The sequence below is a fragment of the Centruroides sculpturatus genome, unplaced genomic scaffold (genome assembly GCF_000671375.1).
Source record: "Centruroides sculpturatus isolate CEXI.00-Female unplaced genomic scaffold, Cexi_2.0 scaffold857, whole genome shotgun sequence".
In the NCBI taxonomy this organism is placed as follows: domain Eukaryota; kingdom Metazoa; phylum Arthropoda; class Arachnida; order Scorpiones; family Buthidae; genus Centruroides; species Centruroides sculpturatus.
Window position 1 is genome coordinate 19,237 of NW_019385135.1, and position 18,094 is coordinate 37,330.

At 34.0% G+C, this 18,094-nt stretch overlaps 1 protein-coding gene and 1 long non-coding RNA gene across 2 annotated transcripts; both read left to right on the plus strand.

The window, feature by feature from the left end:
* Nucleotides 1-752: 752 nt before the first annotated feature.
* On the plus strand, nucleotides 753-1,162 carry LOC111635272. The gene is made up of 3 exons (XR_002758351.1): nucleotides 753-813; nucleotides 907-996; nucleotides 1,101-1,162. It is a non-coding gene; the product is annotated as an uncharacterized LOC111635272 (long non-coding RNA).
* A 4,813-nt stretch (nucleotides 1,163-5,975) lies between these two features.
* Nucleotides 5,976-17,501, plus strand: LOC111635253 (glucose dehydrogenase [FAD, quinone]-like). The gene is made up of 10 exons (XM_023380164.1): nucleotides 5,976-6,100; nucleotides 8,238-8,440; nucleotides 8,516-8,687; nucleotides 8,764-8,895; nucleotides 9,207-9,328; nucleotides 9,390-9,557; nucleotides 9,628-9,775; nucleotides 9,844-10,001; nucleotides 11,215-11,392; nucleotides 17,299-17,501. Exons 1-10 carry the CDS (start codon nucleotides 5,998-6,000, stop codon nucleotides 17,499-17,501), a joined length of 1,587 nt encoding a protein of 528 aa, XP_023235932.1. The 5' UTR covers nucleotides 5,976-5,997.
* Nucleotides 17,502-18,094: the final 593 nt, after the last annotated feature.

Consider the following 18,094-nt stretch of genomic DNA (forward strand, 5'->3'; position numbering starts at 1 on the left):
TTACATTTTGATTTGACGTGACTCTGGAATGATTTATTTGGTTACGGGGACACGCGGGCCATCTTCCGAGAGGAATTTCTTTCGGGATGACTTTTATGGAAAACTGGCCTCTATTTAGGTGTTACAAACATAAAGAAACCTGGAAAACTCCGTAATCTCCATTCTTTTTCTGTTCAAATCAAGTCCTCTAACGCAGTGTTTTTCAACCTTCATGAATACCTTTACAAATTAAAAAATTCTGGCGACCCCCCAGGGCCATATTAAAACTATATCAGTGATTTTAAAAACTACGTATTTAATTTTCTTTCTTTAAATATCGATCGAAAAACCAATTGTACTGTAAAATAAACAGGCACAGCCTTCTCACTGAAATTCTAGTTTTTTTTTTTGTAGTGTAGGACCTACAAACACTTGTCTTTTTCTTTTACCTGCGACCCCCTGTGTAAAACTTTGCGACTACTGTGGGGGTTGCTACCCACAGGTTGAAAAACACTGATGTACATAAAAGAAAAAAGTAAACAATCGAGAAAAGTGGCACATCTGTGAGCAATGTCGTTTTCAATAAAACTCAAATTGAAAATGCCTGCCGATATATCAGCAGATGAAAAATCAACAGGGTTACATCAGATTGACAATATATTGTCAGGTTGAATGAGAAAATATATTTTCAGAAAGTATGATTTTTTATNACGCTGAAAGTAATGTTATATAGCAAATCTAATCAAATTTAATATACACATGCAGATGGAAAACACTTTTCAAGATATAAGACAATTTGCTGGTTGCCATCTGAATCTGGAATTCAAGTTGAAGGTAAAGCGTTAACACGGTGTTTTAATATGTTTCAAATAAGTCAGTTACTTTATTTATAGATTTAAATTCAATATATAATTGTGTCTAATCTAGATTGTAGCTTTCATGAAACGATTTGGAAAAGTGGCATTGGGTCTTTCTTTGGGAGGATGCTATTTCCTTACCAAGAGATTTCTCTTTAAAGTAAGTTCTTAAGTAAATTAAATTAGGCGTTAAATTTCTGTTAAAAAAATCACGTAGTATACTAAAAAATGTCTTTAAATTTTATATAATTTATCTTTTTGTAGCTAGCAAAGTCGTTGCATTCCGTATTTTCTTCGTTGTTGAAACTGAAAGGAATCACTTATCAAAACATGAAAACGTGTAACGAATTTTTTACGGGTAATGTATCAGAGTTTTCAAATTTTACTGAGTTTTGAAGCGAGAAATGGGCCACTACTGAGTATGAAATAGAGAATATGAACGACATAAAAACACAGAACTGTATAGAATTAAGTAAACTTTTGTATTTATAAATTGTACGTGGTAATATTAAAACTATTTATTACTTGTATTCGTGAAGCGTTATACTCTTGCAGATATTAGTGTGTTTCTACACATGTCAGTTGTGACAAAAATAGAACAAGTAATTTAGATGAAAATAAAAAAGTACTCTTATAAACAAAATATCATAAACATCTAATTCAATATAAAGAAAAATGAACTTTTTATGTTTCCAACTTTCTTCGAATAACTAAATCCTCAATATAATCACAACAACTTTCATTTCTTTTTCTGTTATCAATATAATTCCATTTTTTAATCCCTTTTTTCAAATACACCGGTAACGGTTTCACATGATTTCATTTGAAAATCATATACATTACTTATATCTGATAATGGTTGCTTAATATCCATTTCATACAGCCAAGTTTCCATCCAACACAATTTCTCACAATTTTCCAATAATCTACTTCACATTTCTTCTTACATCCATTTATATTGCAACTAAGGACTCCTTGTATTTTGTTTCTTTAATGTGTTATACTTACTTCTATAGAAATATGATGTTGGCACACTTTTTCTTTACGTTTACCATCCTCGCGTGCATTTTCTCATATTACAAGTTTATCACCTTTACAGTAGACAGTTTATCCGTTTTCTAGCCTGTTTTATATTCGTAAGAAATTTTTTAAAAATCTCTCCAGGGGATGAAAAAAAGAAAGGGCACTAGTGGTTTTGTGAAAGAGAAGAGAGAATATGGCTGCCTAGTTGTTGTAATTAAAATATGTTCAGTGTTTTTACTACGCCTTTATCTTCTAATCAAGTAACACACCCGATACATACGAGTCGTACAATATTATTCATTTGTTTCCTTGTATTTTCCTTACATTTCAAGGAAAGATCTTCTCAGTCAGTTATCAAAACCATTGCTTTCTTTATTATTACGGACACGTTAACACTAGCAACGTCGGAATTTCTTTATACTAAAAGCTATCGATACAAGTCGTATTGATCAGTAACCGAAAAATTGCAACTAAAGAGTCTGGTGTACCGGTATTTATTTCGACATGTATTTTTAACATACATATACTTCTGGCTCTATTTTTTTCCTCTCAAAAGTCATAATTGACCAAAAATTAACTTATTCTCTTAGTACTTTTTTACTGCGTGTCAAACACTTCGCCCGATTTTCTGCTGTGCATTCTCTAAATTTCTTTCTTCGTTCATCTCTACATTAAATTATACTAGGTTTCTCTTCTTTAGTTATTTTCAATTATATTAACTCTTTTAGTTGAACAAGTAATATCCGTTCACCATTATCTTCATGCTGTTTCTAATTGTTTAATAGTTTCAATCAACGTATTAAACTTTCACGAACTTTCACCGTACGTACAGTAGAGCCTCGATTATCCGACTCAATTGGGGACTGGGGTTGGTCGGACAATTGAAAAGTCGGATAACCGAAAAGTATGAAAAAATCCATTACTAGTGTAGTATATTATTATATCCCATGTAATTAGTGTATTAGTATATCGCTATTAACCTACTTCGCGTTGAATTTTCATCGATGTTAAGCCCAACAAAAATTTTTTAAAATAATAATCGTCGCTATTGTATCGTTAAAAATTAAAAAATTAAGCCTCGTTTAAATACTGGCTCCCTTTCATGGTCGAATGAGTGTTGCCAGCTAAAACGCGTAAAAATAATATTAAAGTAGCCAAGACATAGCCAAATACTGTAGCGCCACATCACTAGCGGACATTTGAAATTTGCCGACTAGGACGGTCGGTTAACCGAGGTGTCGGTTAATCGGGCGTCGGATAATCGAGGCTCTACTGTAATTCCGACACAGTTTTTTAATCCCACCATTGCCTATTTCGTTTCACAGAACATTCTATTTATTTATTCTATTCTTCTATTTACGTTTATGGCAACTTATGAATACGAATGGTAAACTAAATTAGAACAGAGATTTTCTTTTTTGTGAACACACGCAACGCATACACATAAGTTTAGAAACAAGGGGTCTAGATCTAAAACTTTCAAGCCTTACTTTACCTTTATTCCGTAAGGTAAAGTAGGTTTCCTGTTACCTTTTTTCTACCTAGTTATCTTTTTCCCTAGGTTCCCTCCCTCTTTTCACGTACTTGAAATTATGTAAATTAATTTTCTAGATTTCATAATTAAATTAACACGCTTGGCCTCTACACACTTCTCCCTCCTGCCGGCTTGAATGTATTTAAAGTAGTGTGAAAATTTGACTCTCTTATGAGAATTTTAATTAACTACGGAACAAAGTTGTATGTTTCTTTCATCATTATTTCCGTTATTTCTCCCGTTATCACCCCGTTGCCCGAGGAATAGACCCCGGACAATGAAGCGCGTAGTTACTGGAGATCACCTTCTTGACGGACGAAGTCGTCCAAGGCGACAGCGGAAGAAATCCCCTCTCCCCAGGAGACTACTCTATTACAATATTTTACTAATTGGCTAAACCGCAGACACCAACATTTGTTCCTGCGTGAAGAGTGGACAAAAGGTCACCTACTAGGGTCAACCGTACGGTGAGAAACCTTACCAAAAATGGTCAGTCATCTCCCCAGGTGATGACGCGTTTAGTGCACTGGCCAGACATCTCTTGACCAATAAGTGTTGAATTCGCCATAAGATGTCAATAGTGTCGTCACCCACGACGGGGGAGACTGTCATAAATCGGGAGAACTGATATATTGCGTCAACGGAGTCCCGGGATTTCCCACGCTAAAAAAGTATAAAAGAGGAACAATCCGAGGACTCGGGGCGATCATCGGGAAAGAAGACTACAAGTGCCTACTCTACTCTGGGAGGACCTCGAGGTTTCTGATCGCCGATCTAAAAGAGGTAAAGACTTATATTATCATTACTATTTATTTGTTATTGTTTAACTTTAATGTATTCTCATGTATCTGTATTATTTGTTATATAATTAAATGTGTTATTCTTAAATTTAATGACTATCTTTGTATACTGCCGACACCTCATCGCGACTTCATTACGCCTCCCACTCCTTTTTGCCATCCTATAGCCATTCTCTGACAGCCAAACCAGTAAGTGTGGAGAACCTCTCCGCTTCAGTCCCCTCGGTAGCGCACAGTAGTATTTTGCTTTAGTTACTTATCCTAGTACAGGAAGCGTGAGACTTTTAGGCCACACGTGACCTTCTTTGGCTTTTAGTTCGGCCTGATAAATAAATAAATAAATGAAAGTAAATGGTGTAATATAGAAATAACCTTTGGAAACTTGTTATACTTTATAGATAAATAAAGAAAAATACATTTTTGGAACCCCACGCTAAAATATATGTAAACAAAAACGTGCGCATTATACTCGAATTAATATTAATTTTAACTTTTCTTCTATTTTAAATTAAAAAATTTTACTTTATAAATTTGAGATATCGTTAAAATATTTCTATCTATTTAACACAGAATTAATTTAAAACAGTTTTTAAACTGTTTTATAAACTGTGTTAATAAAACAGTTTTTTAAACTGTGTTAATAAAACAGTTTAAAAACTGTTTTATTATAAATTTTTGTTACCCTTTTTATTAATTCATATAATAAAGTATGAGATTTAAGTTATTAAACGGTTTTAACGCTGTACACGTGTAAAAATTAAAATAATTTAAGCCACTTGTGTTCTAATTTTAATCATTCCTATACACGATTAAATTTTATAACATTTCCTTGACCTTAAAATTTGAAGCTTTCTAATAAAAATATATTTTAAATATGGTTCTGTTGATTTGTTTGGGATTTTTTCACATCAGTTTGATGTCACCTATCCAGTTTTACAGTGAGAAATTTAAAAAATGACGTCAGATTTACGAAAAGATGTCCTTTATCTTAACAAGTCGAATTTTAAAATTGATATTGGCCATGAAACTCCTATCAATGTAAATAAAATCTAAAGAATTTTCTAGTTTCTATTCAAAACAAATTTTAATAATTGTGTTCTACGCTATATTATTCTCTCTATGCTTTAAATTCACGTGGAAATTATGCAGCTGTTAGTAATTAAACTATCAAACATCTAACGAACATTTGTGTGTTTACCCATTTGAAAAGGCTTTTATAAAACTAAGCAAAGTTTTAAATTTTGGTGTTTACACTCTACCATATAATTTTTATAAATTTAATATTTAATATATGAATATCAGTTAATATATTATATTGATTTTATATTTCGAACCTTAAGCCTGAGGGAGTACTTAACTAATAGCTGATTGGATAATTATCTGCTTGGTAACTAGAATTTTTATAGGTTTATTAATATTGTTAATATCAAGATATAATTATTTAAATTAATTTAATTTACTTCATTTGTATATAATCTATTGAATTATTATTCATACAATTTTTACAATTTAGAATGTTTAAAGTAATGAAAGTCTTTACCAATCTTCGTGGCCAAAGCGTGGTACGCGAGCTACCTTTTGCTCTCGAACGTTATGGACTCGTCCGCGCAACACGTCACAATTAAAAATGTTTTAACTCAGATGACATCACTATACTTTACAAAAATGACAAAAAATATGTTATAATAAATTAACTAGTTTATACTAAATCAGTTTTCGTACAGTAAAGAGCCTTATCTAATGAATAACAACTAAAGTAGTAACATATTTTCAGAGACATAAAAGTCCTTTTACTTTAAACAGCATGAAGCACAGCACCTTAATTATAAAATATATAACTCTAGTTTTCTTTCTAAAGCTCTATATTATATGTGCTCGGGCAGTATACCAAGCCGATTATATAATAGGTAAGCTATTTCTATGGTATTATTTATAAATATTTTAATTCCCCTTCAAATAGAACACAGGGAAAGTATTGTAATCGGTGAAATTTTCACTGCTTTTCATGTGTTTTTGCATCTCCATAAGTACTAAATTCTAAAAATGTTTTATTTTTCCTATTGTAACACACTGTATAACAGAGGAAAAGTATGGAGATCAGTGAAAAAATGAACCATATTTTTGCATTTTTTTTTTATCAAGGAACCTTGAAACTCTGAGAAATGCAAAAATATTTAAGGATTTTTTACACACGCGAAATGGGAAGCGTGGTTTTTCTCTTCCCATTTCGAAACTTAATAACTCCTGTGCCTTTTGTCAAAAATTTCTGAAATTTAGCTGGGAAGTTTGGGTATTAAAGTCTTTGATGCCGTCAAAGTTTTGTGGTTAAAGGTGGAAGGGATGGGGAGATAGAAGGGATCGTGTGTCATATCTCGAGTATGGTCGGACTTAATAACGATTGTACTCGTTATCTACAATTTTTTTTTAATATAAAAACTCATTTGTACTATCAAAATTAAGCTCTTGGCTAATTTATAATAATTAATTACATAAACATTTAAAATGAAATCTGATAATGGATGGCGCCACATAACTTATTATCTGATATATTTAAATAGCCGTAGAAATTTAATCTAGATAAAGACAAACTATTTTTTAAAATAATTTACTGACTTTAACATTACGTAAAGTGTGCTAAACAATTTTATATGTATATAATTCTCATCATTCCCTTTTGTTTTCCTGATTCAGAGAGAGTTCTCGGGAATCCCTAAGGCATCCCGTATTAATAATGTATTAACCGTGTTTAAAATAAACAAAGCCTGAAGCAAGTCACGTAATTGGACCTTCTTCAACTTCCGGTAGAACGTGGAAGTTGTGTTAATAGTCAATGAGAAAAACATCGTGTGTATCAGTCACGTTTCTTTAAATAACTATATTGTCTCATAAAATTGTTAGGATATATTATTGTTTTATACATAAAACTACATTTAATTCGATTTCCTTCACCATTTCTTTGACGCTTTTTTTTAAAGAAAGTGCAACATTCCTCTTTTATTCTCACTTTGTTTGCTTTGTTTACGTTTTACCGGAAGTTAAAGAGGAGCCAATCAAGTGACTTGCTTCAGGCTTTGTTTACTTTCAGACACGGTCAATATACAGCTAAACTATGAACTTTTTGACTACGTTTTCATGCCCTTAACGAAAACTCCCAAAAATATTTAAAAATGAATACAAATTGAAAGCAAAAAATAAACAGTCTAATCAATTTAAAAATTCTGAAAGTGACAGTTAATAAAAATGGAAATATTAATGATATTTACGAATAAATAATGTTAAAGAACGAATTACTACAGTATTTATAAACAGTCCTTTAATCTAATCCTAATTGGTAGTATTTTTAGTATTTGGGTATTTTATCAAAATTTCGAATACTTTCTAGTAGTATTCGAACATTTCAGGATATTATTTGCCTATTTATAATATAAAATTCACGTGGTGTTTCGAAACGCATTTACCAATGTCTTCCGCCATATTGAAAGATTGATGCGCCACTAACGTCAGATGTGTGCATCTACTATAAGCGACATATATGAAGGCTGTAATAATGTAATCTCTCAGAATTACATAAGCAGGCTAATATGTTGGACTTAGCATTCTATCTAATACCCAAAAATATACATATTCATATTGCAACTTCTGTTAGATGTTTTCAATATCTAACTCGTCACCGTTATGGAGTATTATTTTAAATAGAAATTCCTTATTTTAGTATACATAAAAAGAAAACGTAACATTTTAAGTCAAGGTAATTGTCATTCGCATATTTATTTATTTACAAATTTAAAACGAATTGTAAAATAAATTTTAAAAATTGTCGAAAGTTCAGATTCACAGAATAAGTTTATAGTATTTCAATATGGCGGCATTTCTGGTAGGTTCTAGTCAATTTTGTTAAAAATTAGAAAAATGTTTTCTTATTTATAATTTATTTCTATCTCGAAAAAGTTAAAAACTCTTTCTTTCATACTTGATTTTATTGGATAAAATACAATTTATATTTTATTACTATACGATTAAACGCCGGCTATTTATTTATTGCAGTTGGCGCAGGAACAGCAGGATCAGTTTTAGCCAATAGACTTTCCGAACCACCGCATGTTACAGTTCTTGTGTTAGAAGCAGGAGATATGGCTCCTCTAACCTCTGAGATTCCACTTATTCCTGTAAATTTAGCTTTTACAAATTACAGTTGGCAATTTAAAAGTGTACCCAGTAAAACCATAGCTCAAGGTCTTAAAAACAGAGTAAGTAATCAATAATAATAAATTTCCAGGGGTGCATATACACCTAAATATTCATTCAAATTTATTCTCTTCCAGCAACTGTTAACTGTGGAAGGTAAAGCGCTTGGGGGAACCACAGTTTTAAATTTTAACTTATTTGTGCGTGGAGATTACGACAATTGGGCAAGACATGGTGCCATAGGTTGGGATTGGAAAAGTGTCTATCCTTATTTTCTAAAACTGGAAAACAATCGAGAATATTGCAATGGTAAATCTTTCTTCAATTGTGCTAAATTATGTTTATAAATCGTATAGCGATTTAATGACAATAATGTACAATACAGTATATCACGGTGTTGGTGGAAACGTTATTGTGCAGACACCACCTTTCCATGCACCAATAACGAAAGGTTATTTAGAAGCAGCCATAGAAATTGGATATACTCCTGGAGACTTTAATGCAAAGAATCAAACAGGTACAGCATTTCGTAATAAATACTGTTTGAAATATTTTATTGTATTTTTAGTTTTATATTTAAATACTACCACTTTTGAAGTGTAAAAATCGAAAGCGTACGTACAATAGAAATCTGTAAGATTTTATTCGTAGAAGAAACAAAATAATTTTCGGAAAAACATAAAATATTTATTTGATGGAAGTAACGTCTATTGTATTTTCAAAATGTTGGCTATATTTTTAAATTTGACGAAGATTCTGAAATAGGAGGCATTATATGCCCTACTTTAATTCATATTTACAAAATATATGACATAAAAAATGTTTCAGTGTTTCAACCTCCTCAAGGAACTGTTAATAGAGGAGCACGCTGGAGTGCAGTTAAAGCATATATTAATCCTGCACGAGGTCGAAGAAATCTTTGGATCTTAACTTCAGCATTTGTTCACAAGGTAACTTACATTATCTTACACTATGGTTTAAAGGAGAGTGAATAGCTGTTTATATTTATAGATATTGATCCGGAATAAACAAGCTTACGGAGTTAAGTTCGAGCACTGTGGACAGTTGCACGAAGCTTATGCTAATAAAGAAGTGATTATATGTGCTGGGGTATTTAACTCACCTAAACTCTTAATGCTATCAGGAATTGGGCCAAAGAGTACTTTACGGAAGTTCAATGTAATAAATATCTTATTCTTAATTTTTCTCTTGTTTACATAAAAATATAAAGTGCAATATGAATTTTTAGATTCCTGTTGTAGCGGATTTACCAGTTGGAAGAAATCTTCAAGAACAGCCATCTACTTTTGGTATGGCATTTGGAGCAAACACTTTTACTTATTCTGCACGACGGATCACACTAATGGACTTTAATGAATTCTTAGTCAATGGCACTGGTAAAATCAAAATAAAAATGTTAAAATTGATTCTGAATACATTTAAATATTTATTTTTTTTATTTCAGGTCCACTGACATCTTTGGGAGGAGTTGACACGATAGGATTTGTAAATTCTAAATATAATAACGATCCTGATTGGCCAAATATCGAATTATTGCTGTTTTCTTTATCAGGTGCAGTTAAAAGCACAGGTTTAGGATCCGTGTTTAATCTAAACGATGAAGTAAGTTTATTTTATATTTTTCCATAAAGATTTTATAGTGTATACACGAACGAATTATCTCGATTGCATTTGTTTATACACTATACTTCAACGGCGCATACAGACTAAAAAAATGGAGAGGGGACAAGCTATAAAAAATGCATCGTACATTAGACAAGAAGCTTCAAACTGATTCAATATCGGTACAGCGCTCCCACAAGGTTTCGCTAATTGCAATGTGGATTTGTCCTTGAAAACAATGAACATTGTTGTTTTCAAAGCCAAGTTTTAGTAACCATACGACAAAGTTGCATGAGACAATAGGCATATATCTTTTTTAGTTTTTTTTTCTATATTTGCAGAATAGGCTTGAAGTCATGAATCTTCTGTTGTTTTTAATAATAAAATTTGTGGTTTACTTTGAATTACAAGAAAAGCACTCTTGACGAAATGGGGGCACATACTCCAAGTGCCCAACATACGGTACCTCTGCTATACATGATTGCATGTTGTAGTTCTTCGGTGATTCTTGTGCTAAGAGTATATTTTTCACTATAATACAAGACATATCGATAAAGGACAGAACATTTTTTTTAATTTTTTATGCCAAATAATCATTATAAATATTAACTGCAATGAACATGAATTCGTTAGCAGAAAATATTATGGATATAGTCACTGTTGTATGGAAAGAACTATAATGCCATATACTGGTACAGTATTATGTAAATTCCTAGAATTTTATAAAAATCTACAATGGGAATTTGATCTCTAATAAAGAAGGATATTTTAATTTCGATACTCGTTATTACTTTATTTAAACGTTGAGTAAATTTAAAAAGGATGTATTTTCATACAATTGTAGGAATTATTTTTAGAACTCGGTATAGTAATCGGAACTCGGTATAGAACTCGGTCTTATACTAATTTATGATAATATTAAATTAATTATCCCTTTATTTATAAATATAAATAATGACCTAAGGTACTGTATATTAATAAATTGTGTTACTATTGGCTCATTGAATTCTTAATTTTCGTTCTTTTTATTGTTTTTTGTTTTATTTAAGAACGTATTTATTTATTTCACTTTCATTAATAATGTTGCCAAATCGTTTTACAATTCGAACCTCCTCACTAAAACAGATTACAAGTAAATATTCATTGCACAGGTATTGAGTAAAGGTTTCGTTAAGATTTAAGATATTAAAATCATATATTTTTTTTCATTTAGGTGTATAAGACAATCTTCGAACCATTTACATCGATTGACACAATATCGTGTTTTCCATATCCAACACGTCCAAGAAGTAGAGGATATGTTACTATCAGATCTCGTAATCCTTGTGATGATCCTATTATTGATTTCAAATTTTATTCGAATCCTCACGACTTAAAAGTTATGGTCGAAGGTAAGATTAATACAATTTTCTTGTAATGAAGGCGTATAATTCAATGACGTGTTAAATCATTTAAGATAAATAACTTAATACCTCAAATTTTAGCTTTGAAGTACTGCCTGAAGATAGGAAATTCTTAAGCATTGAAGAAATATGGAGTTTATCCCCTTCCGGCAACTGTCCCCGGTTGCGAAGGTTATGAGAAATTCAGTGACGAATATCTCGCTTGTCTAGCAACAACACTACCATTTACAATATACCATTATTGCGGAACGTGTAAAATGGGAAGTTATAATGATCCTACGACTGTGGTTGATCCAACGCTCAAGTAAGTTCTCTTCGATTAATTTAAGAATATACAGTATTTATTATTTAACATATAATTAACAATAATAAAACTCGTTACTTAATTTTATAGTATTAAGGTCTTTCATTATAACGTTATCTGTTTCATAAATCGGATTATAATAGATTCTAAATGAAATAAGAATACCAGCGTAATTTCTATGGGGTGCAGTCTTCTTCCGGTTACGTTATATAGCGAGTTATACTAAATTTATCTAAAATTTTTGTGCAGTATTTCAGCAGAAATATATTATGTCTTATATTTTGTCAAATTTGCTGGTGTTGTAACTACAATATTTGATAATTAATATATTTGTGAATTTATATCAATAAGTATTTTGAGAATGTAGTAGTTGTGGGAATCCATATATTAAAGAGGCAAAGGGGAAAATTAAAAGAAGCAATAATTAAGTTACTCAAGAGTGTCGTTGACACATTTGAAGCACGGATTCAGCAAAGAATTATATGTGTAAAAAAATGGAACGATGCCAGGGGTCAGCAAACACAGCTCGTCACTCTGAAGACAAAAAAGCAGTGATTTTTGTTGACTGATCGATAGAACTGATTTTCTAATGCTAGAAACTAAAGAACAGTAAGGAGTAAAAATGGCAGAATTTGAAGCAGTATAAAATCCTGAAAATGTCATCATATTGTAAATATGACAAGTGATGTTCAGGAGGAATGTTTCTTTTTATAAGATACAAACTGCAGATTATTTTTGAGTTGAAATAATCAAAAGATAAAGTGCTTCTTTCCAGAACAAAGAACAGCGTGTGTTGTAGCGATGCAGCAAAAAAAAATGCAAAAAATACAAGAATGATATGTAACATTTTTTGAAAACTGGAGCATGCTATGAATAAAGGTTTGTTCCCAAAGATCGAAAAAACTTTATCAAATCTCTTCTTTTTACAACTAGTTTGGCCATTACAAAAGAAACCGAAAGGAAGATCATCGAAATTGAAAATTTTGTGTCTACTACACTCCTTAAAAGTGAAATCGTAAGACCACAAAGGAATGCGCATACCCCATTGCCGTAACCATATAGCATATGGTATCGGCAAGCATCGTCAAAACTAAAAATCTTGCCGGCGCAGCCTGTCGGGTCGCCTTCCGGTTACTTTTACTACCGAAAACGAACACCTGATCATCTTCTTGCACGGTAAATACATTACACAGATTGCCGTGTAAAAAATAATCGCGTAAAAATGTACATGCACAGTATAAGCATCTCGCAGGATAATCCTCGATAGGATCTACGACTTCGATGGAATAAAAACTAAATAATTTACAAAAGAAACACGGGTTTTTTTAGATGGGTTACTGTACTCGTTACAATGTAGGTCGAATGAACCTCAGAGCAACGATAAATTTTTAGTCGCTTACTCCAGGAAATTGAATCACGACTATACAGTTCAAGTTACAACCGTATGATATTGTGAACTGCCGGGGAGGTCGGGAACCGTCGACTTTCCCTTTTCTGCTGCAGGTCATTAAACCTGCTCACTTGTCAAGATGGCAAAATTTCGAATGCGGTCCCGAATGGACCTCTCTCACCTACTCCACTCGACCTGATACCTTTTGTCAGGTCGAGTGGAGTAGGTGAGAGGGGTCGTCGACGAGGCGTAGGCGATATGCGAGTAAATGACACCATTTAACAATGGAAACAACGATTTATTGGATTAACGAAAAAAAAAAAATTTAAAGAATACAAAATCTAACATCGGGAGGAAATGAATTTAGGTCCCTAGTTCCTAACTCACGGAGAGAGAGTTTACATTATTTGTTTCATACCTCTAGTAGATTCAACGTAGGCACAGAGTTCGACGCACAAAGTAAAAATTCCCGGAGACTTAATCCTTTCAGACCATAGATGTGAGACTCCCCCGCAGAGGGGGAAAGAAGTAGCTTTTATAGCTTCGGGCTGGGGAAATTAGTCAGGTGATCCCCTATTGTGAGAGGTAGAGTTGGTCCTGCAGGTGTGGAGGTTAAAGTTGTTCCCGGGACCAAAACAAAATGACGAATTCGGNGAAAGAAGTAGCTTTTATAGCTTCGGGCTGGGGAAATTAGTCAGGTGATCCCCTATTGTGAGAGGTAGAGTTGGTCCTGCAGGTGTGGAGGTTAAAGTTGTTCCCGGGACCAAAACAAAATGACGAATTCGGGCTTTAACTATAAACTTTTTTGTTTTGCAGCAGAGGAATGTCATTGTTCGAGGGTTGAATGTTTATATTAAGGAAGAAAGTTATAAGTTTCTGTCGATATTTGATTCTTTTTTCCGACAATGTTATTTTAACGAGGAGGTGACAAATTTATTTCAAATACAGTAGAGCCTTGATTATCCGACCACCGATTAACCGACACCTCGGTTAACCGACCGTCCTAGTCGGCAAATTTCAAATGTCCGCTAGTGATGTGATCGCTACAATATTTGGCTATGTATTGGGTAGTTTAATATTATTTTTACGTGTTTTAGCTGGCAACACTGGATCGACCATGAAAGGGAGCCAGTATTTAAACGAGGCTTAATTTTCTAATTTTTAACGATACAATAGCGACGATTATTATTTTAAANAAATGGACGAGTATCTTGTTCAGGATATTGATGAAATCTTCGTAACGATGATATTTGGCGGTCAGGTCCTTTGCTGCCAGGTTAGTGGAATCTAGGCGAATATTCTGAGCGGTGAATAGCAGTTCGACACGTGGATTACCTTCCTTCTGGAATGAAGAATCACTGTTCTTGTCCAAATAAAATATGATTAGTATCATTTTATGAAACGAAGAATATCCTTAGTCTTGAGGTATGTAGATACATAACATATAGGGATTTACTCTCTCTCTCATTATTTCTAGTTCTTAATATTATGGCTAAACTTACTTACTATGATACCAAAAAATAGTTTACCGAACAAAGTTAAAATTAAAGTAAAGCTATTATCGATTATATGCCGTTTATTAATACGCGAAACATCCGAGAAAGGCTTATAAAAGCTTTATGTGACAACCAATATAATATGTTTAAAGTAATAAAATAGGGTGAGTAGTATGGTCAGTCGTGAGACTCTTAATAGGTTAAAACAACAGAGGTCTGAGGTCGTTGAATGGCATTGCCTCGGGGTGTCATTTCCTGGGATGTGCCCGGATATGTATCGGTTGGCCTTTCCTTTTCGTTTAGAGTGGTCTCTTCTGGGTTATTTTCCTGTGTGTATTGTTGACCCGGTGGCTTAGTTTTTCTGCGTTGTGTGCAGTATCGGACAGCGCCAATGAGGCATATTCCAATTAACAATGTACCAAGACAACTACTAAGCGCAATTATCCATGAAGAATAAGTTCCAGACGATGGGGTCGTCGATAGCCGTATCAGTTCGTTTAAGTCATATTGGACGTTTTCTAAAGAACGATCGGCTAATTGAATATCCTCATTTGAAGTTACTTGGTGGATTCCTCGCTCTTGCAGGTGTTTTTCCAGTATTTGCACCTCTGTTTGATTTATAAGATGGTCTATTTGCGGAACTACCAAGTGTTGCGCAAGTTCATGGTGTACTATTGATCGGCCTTGAAAAGGTGAGGTAAGGATAAATCCAGGTAAATACCCTGTACACGCGTTTGGGATATTAATTATTCCGGTATGATTTAATTTGTAAGTAGTGGATATAGAAGAAGGGTTTGTATGCCCCGATGGACATCTAATTGTTAGGGTGAGAGGATATTGCATGGAATAAATCCATGATCCTCTTAGGTCAACCTTTTTAAATATCGGCGCATACTTGATAACGATTTGGCGAGTGCAAAGGTCGAATTCAAAGGTCTTTGACTTTGGTTTCCATGCCTGTAAATAAGGCATATTCACAACTTTTTTGAGGGAAGCGCTGGATAGGAACATCCAATGAACAAACAGGGAGACGATCCACTTTGCACATAGTTAGGTCGTATCGTCGTAGCAACATATAGGACTGTCTGTCCATAGATAGGGCGACGATTGGGTATTCAACTTGAAATTGGATAAAGGTTTTTAAAACAGGTACGTAGGTCGGAAACTTTACAATTTCGTATACATCAAAATATCCATGAGGCGTTATTAACGGTATCTTAGCGAAAATTCTCAACTTGTTAGGTAAAGCAACAGCAATGGTAGTAATCCATTGGTAATACTTGAATAACGTATCTTGTTTAATAGGTTCGATCATTGCGTACCCCTCCGGCAATTGCAATTGGATGTTTTGGAGGGTACGTAGCATAATGTCGCGCGGGATAAAATAGGTGCTTAACTGGTTATGCTCCAAAACATCAATGGCCTCTCTTAACTCTACCAGCTGGAAATGGAACTCTTGGATAGAAAACTCGATTATTCGGAGAATAGTTTCAAATGCGAGGCCATACCTGTAAAGATTCATTAGTTCCCCGAAGGATTCTTGCCTTTTTAATAGTATATAAATTTGATGCCGATTATTTTTACTGATGTTTAAGGTGTCATTTAATAGGGTGGTTTGTGAATGTAATAAATGTAGGATGCCTTCGTTACGCTGTTTAATCTTGGAAATTTCGTCATTTAAGGTCTGAATTTCCTCCGAGGTGGCGGTGCCAAAGAGAAATTTCAGGATTTTTCCTCCCGCATCTATTAAGCCTCGCTTCTTTGTCTGCGAGGGCCGTATAGTAATTAGGTTAGTGAGCTCTTGATATTCTTTATGGTAATTAAGGAAAGAGGTTCTTACTATTTCAAAGCCTTNTAAATATTTAAACAAAAGCAATACTATAGCAATTATATATTGTTGAGTTGAATTTATAGAACTACATAACGTGTTTTAATTGCTTTCTCTTGGCTGTATTCCTGCATTCTCACTTGAAATTATAATTTTAAGAAAATTTATAAATGTGATGTGACCAGCGTGAATCTTATCAGTCGCATTAATGGTTCGTTGTTTAAATGAGTTTGACACACCTGACCTAACAGATTCAGAAACCAGTTGCTTAACTTTGCCGGCCTCATTTGGAAGCGCCATCTGTTATGACGTTTTATTTTTAAAAAATCTGTTTTAACTATTATAAAATGACAAAAACCTTAATTTTCAGGGTAGGGAAGAGTTTTATAAAAAACTGTAAATGTCCGACTCTATGGCAGATACACACGACTCCTATTATCTCCCCACCCTCTCGACCTTTTACCACCAAAATTTAACAGCATCAATTCCCACAATAAACAAACCTCCCTGCGAAATGTCAGAAATTTTCGACAAAAAACACAAGAGCTATTAAGCTTTAAAGAAGGTAAAGAAAATCGTGCCCCACACACTCACTAACATCCATACAAACAGAAAAACTCTACTTTTTTTTTGCATTTATCGATGGTTATAGTTTCCCTGAAATTCCGTTTGGCCTTAGAAATTATGTAAATGTTCGAATATGATGTAAGTTCGCCGATTTTGGGGGCAATACGTTAATTGCGCATCAGGAAAACCTAGGGTCAAACTGTATGTGGGTGGTGGCGGTAGGAGACAGAGATGACAAGTGTCTTACACGAAAACCGTTTATTTTGACATAAGGTTAACTCACATAATGACAATAACAATGCGATCTAGATCGACTTTGGTGGGAGCTCCTTGATGTCGACGAACGGGCGCTGACTTGTGTTCCAGGCTTGACAGGAGAGTGTCCGTTGCACAGGAGCCTCTGTCCGGTAATGCGGATGCACGGAGATTTTGGTCACTGGTGGAGAACCTGGGTCCGAGTGGAGAACTGCGGAGAATCGGCTGGGAGTTTCTCTTCGGAGAGAAGCGGCTGAGAATCTCTTTTTGACCTTGAGACCCGGGGGTTTTATAGGATTTTCCCCAAATCTCATCCTCTTGATTGGTCCCGTTCACCCTCTCCCTTACTCCGATTGGTCACTCTTTTTGTTTCTAGGCGAAACCCGAGACCGATCCGGGTCGGGAAAACGTCGGAGAGGTGATGACGGTCTTTTAACGTTCGCGCTCGTATTTTACTCCGTTATGTCCCTTTTCTCTGTCATCTTTGAACCCAAACGGTCCACCAGATGTTCTTGTGGCCATTTATCCCCTACCGCGTTCTTACTTAACAGATGTCCCTTTTGTTCTTAGACCCCCCTTTCTCTCGCTTGCTTCGACCCGATATTTGTTCGCGCGCATCTCGACAAAGCTCTCCCTTTCTCTGTCGACATTCCCCCCTGTTATTTATCGTCGCGTCGCGTTTGTTTTACAATTCGAGAAAGTTTTCGTCTCATCTGGGTTTTGTGACTAACACATCCCCTTGACCCGATTCTATCTTCGAAACTCTCTGACGTTAAAGTTTGTAATTTGTCGTAATTTCGACGCGGTTTTACGACCCTCACAATGATAAACAATTTTCCTGGCATTATGA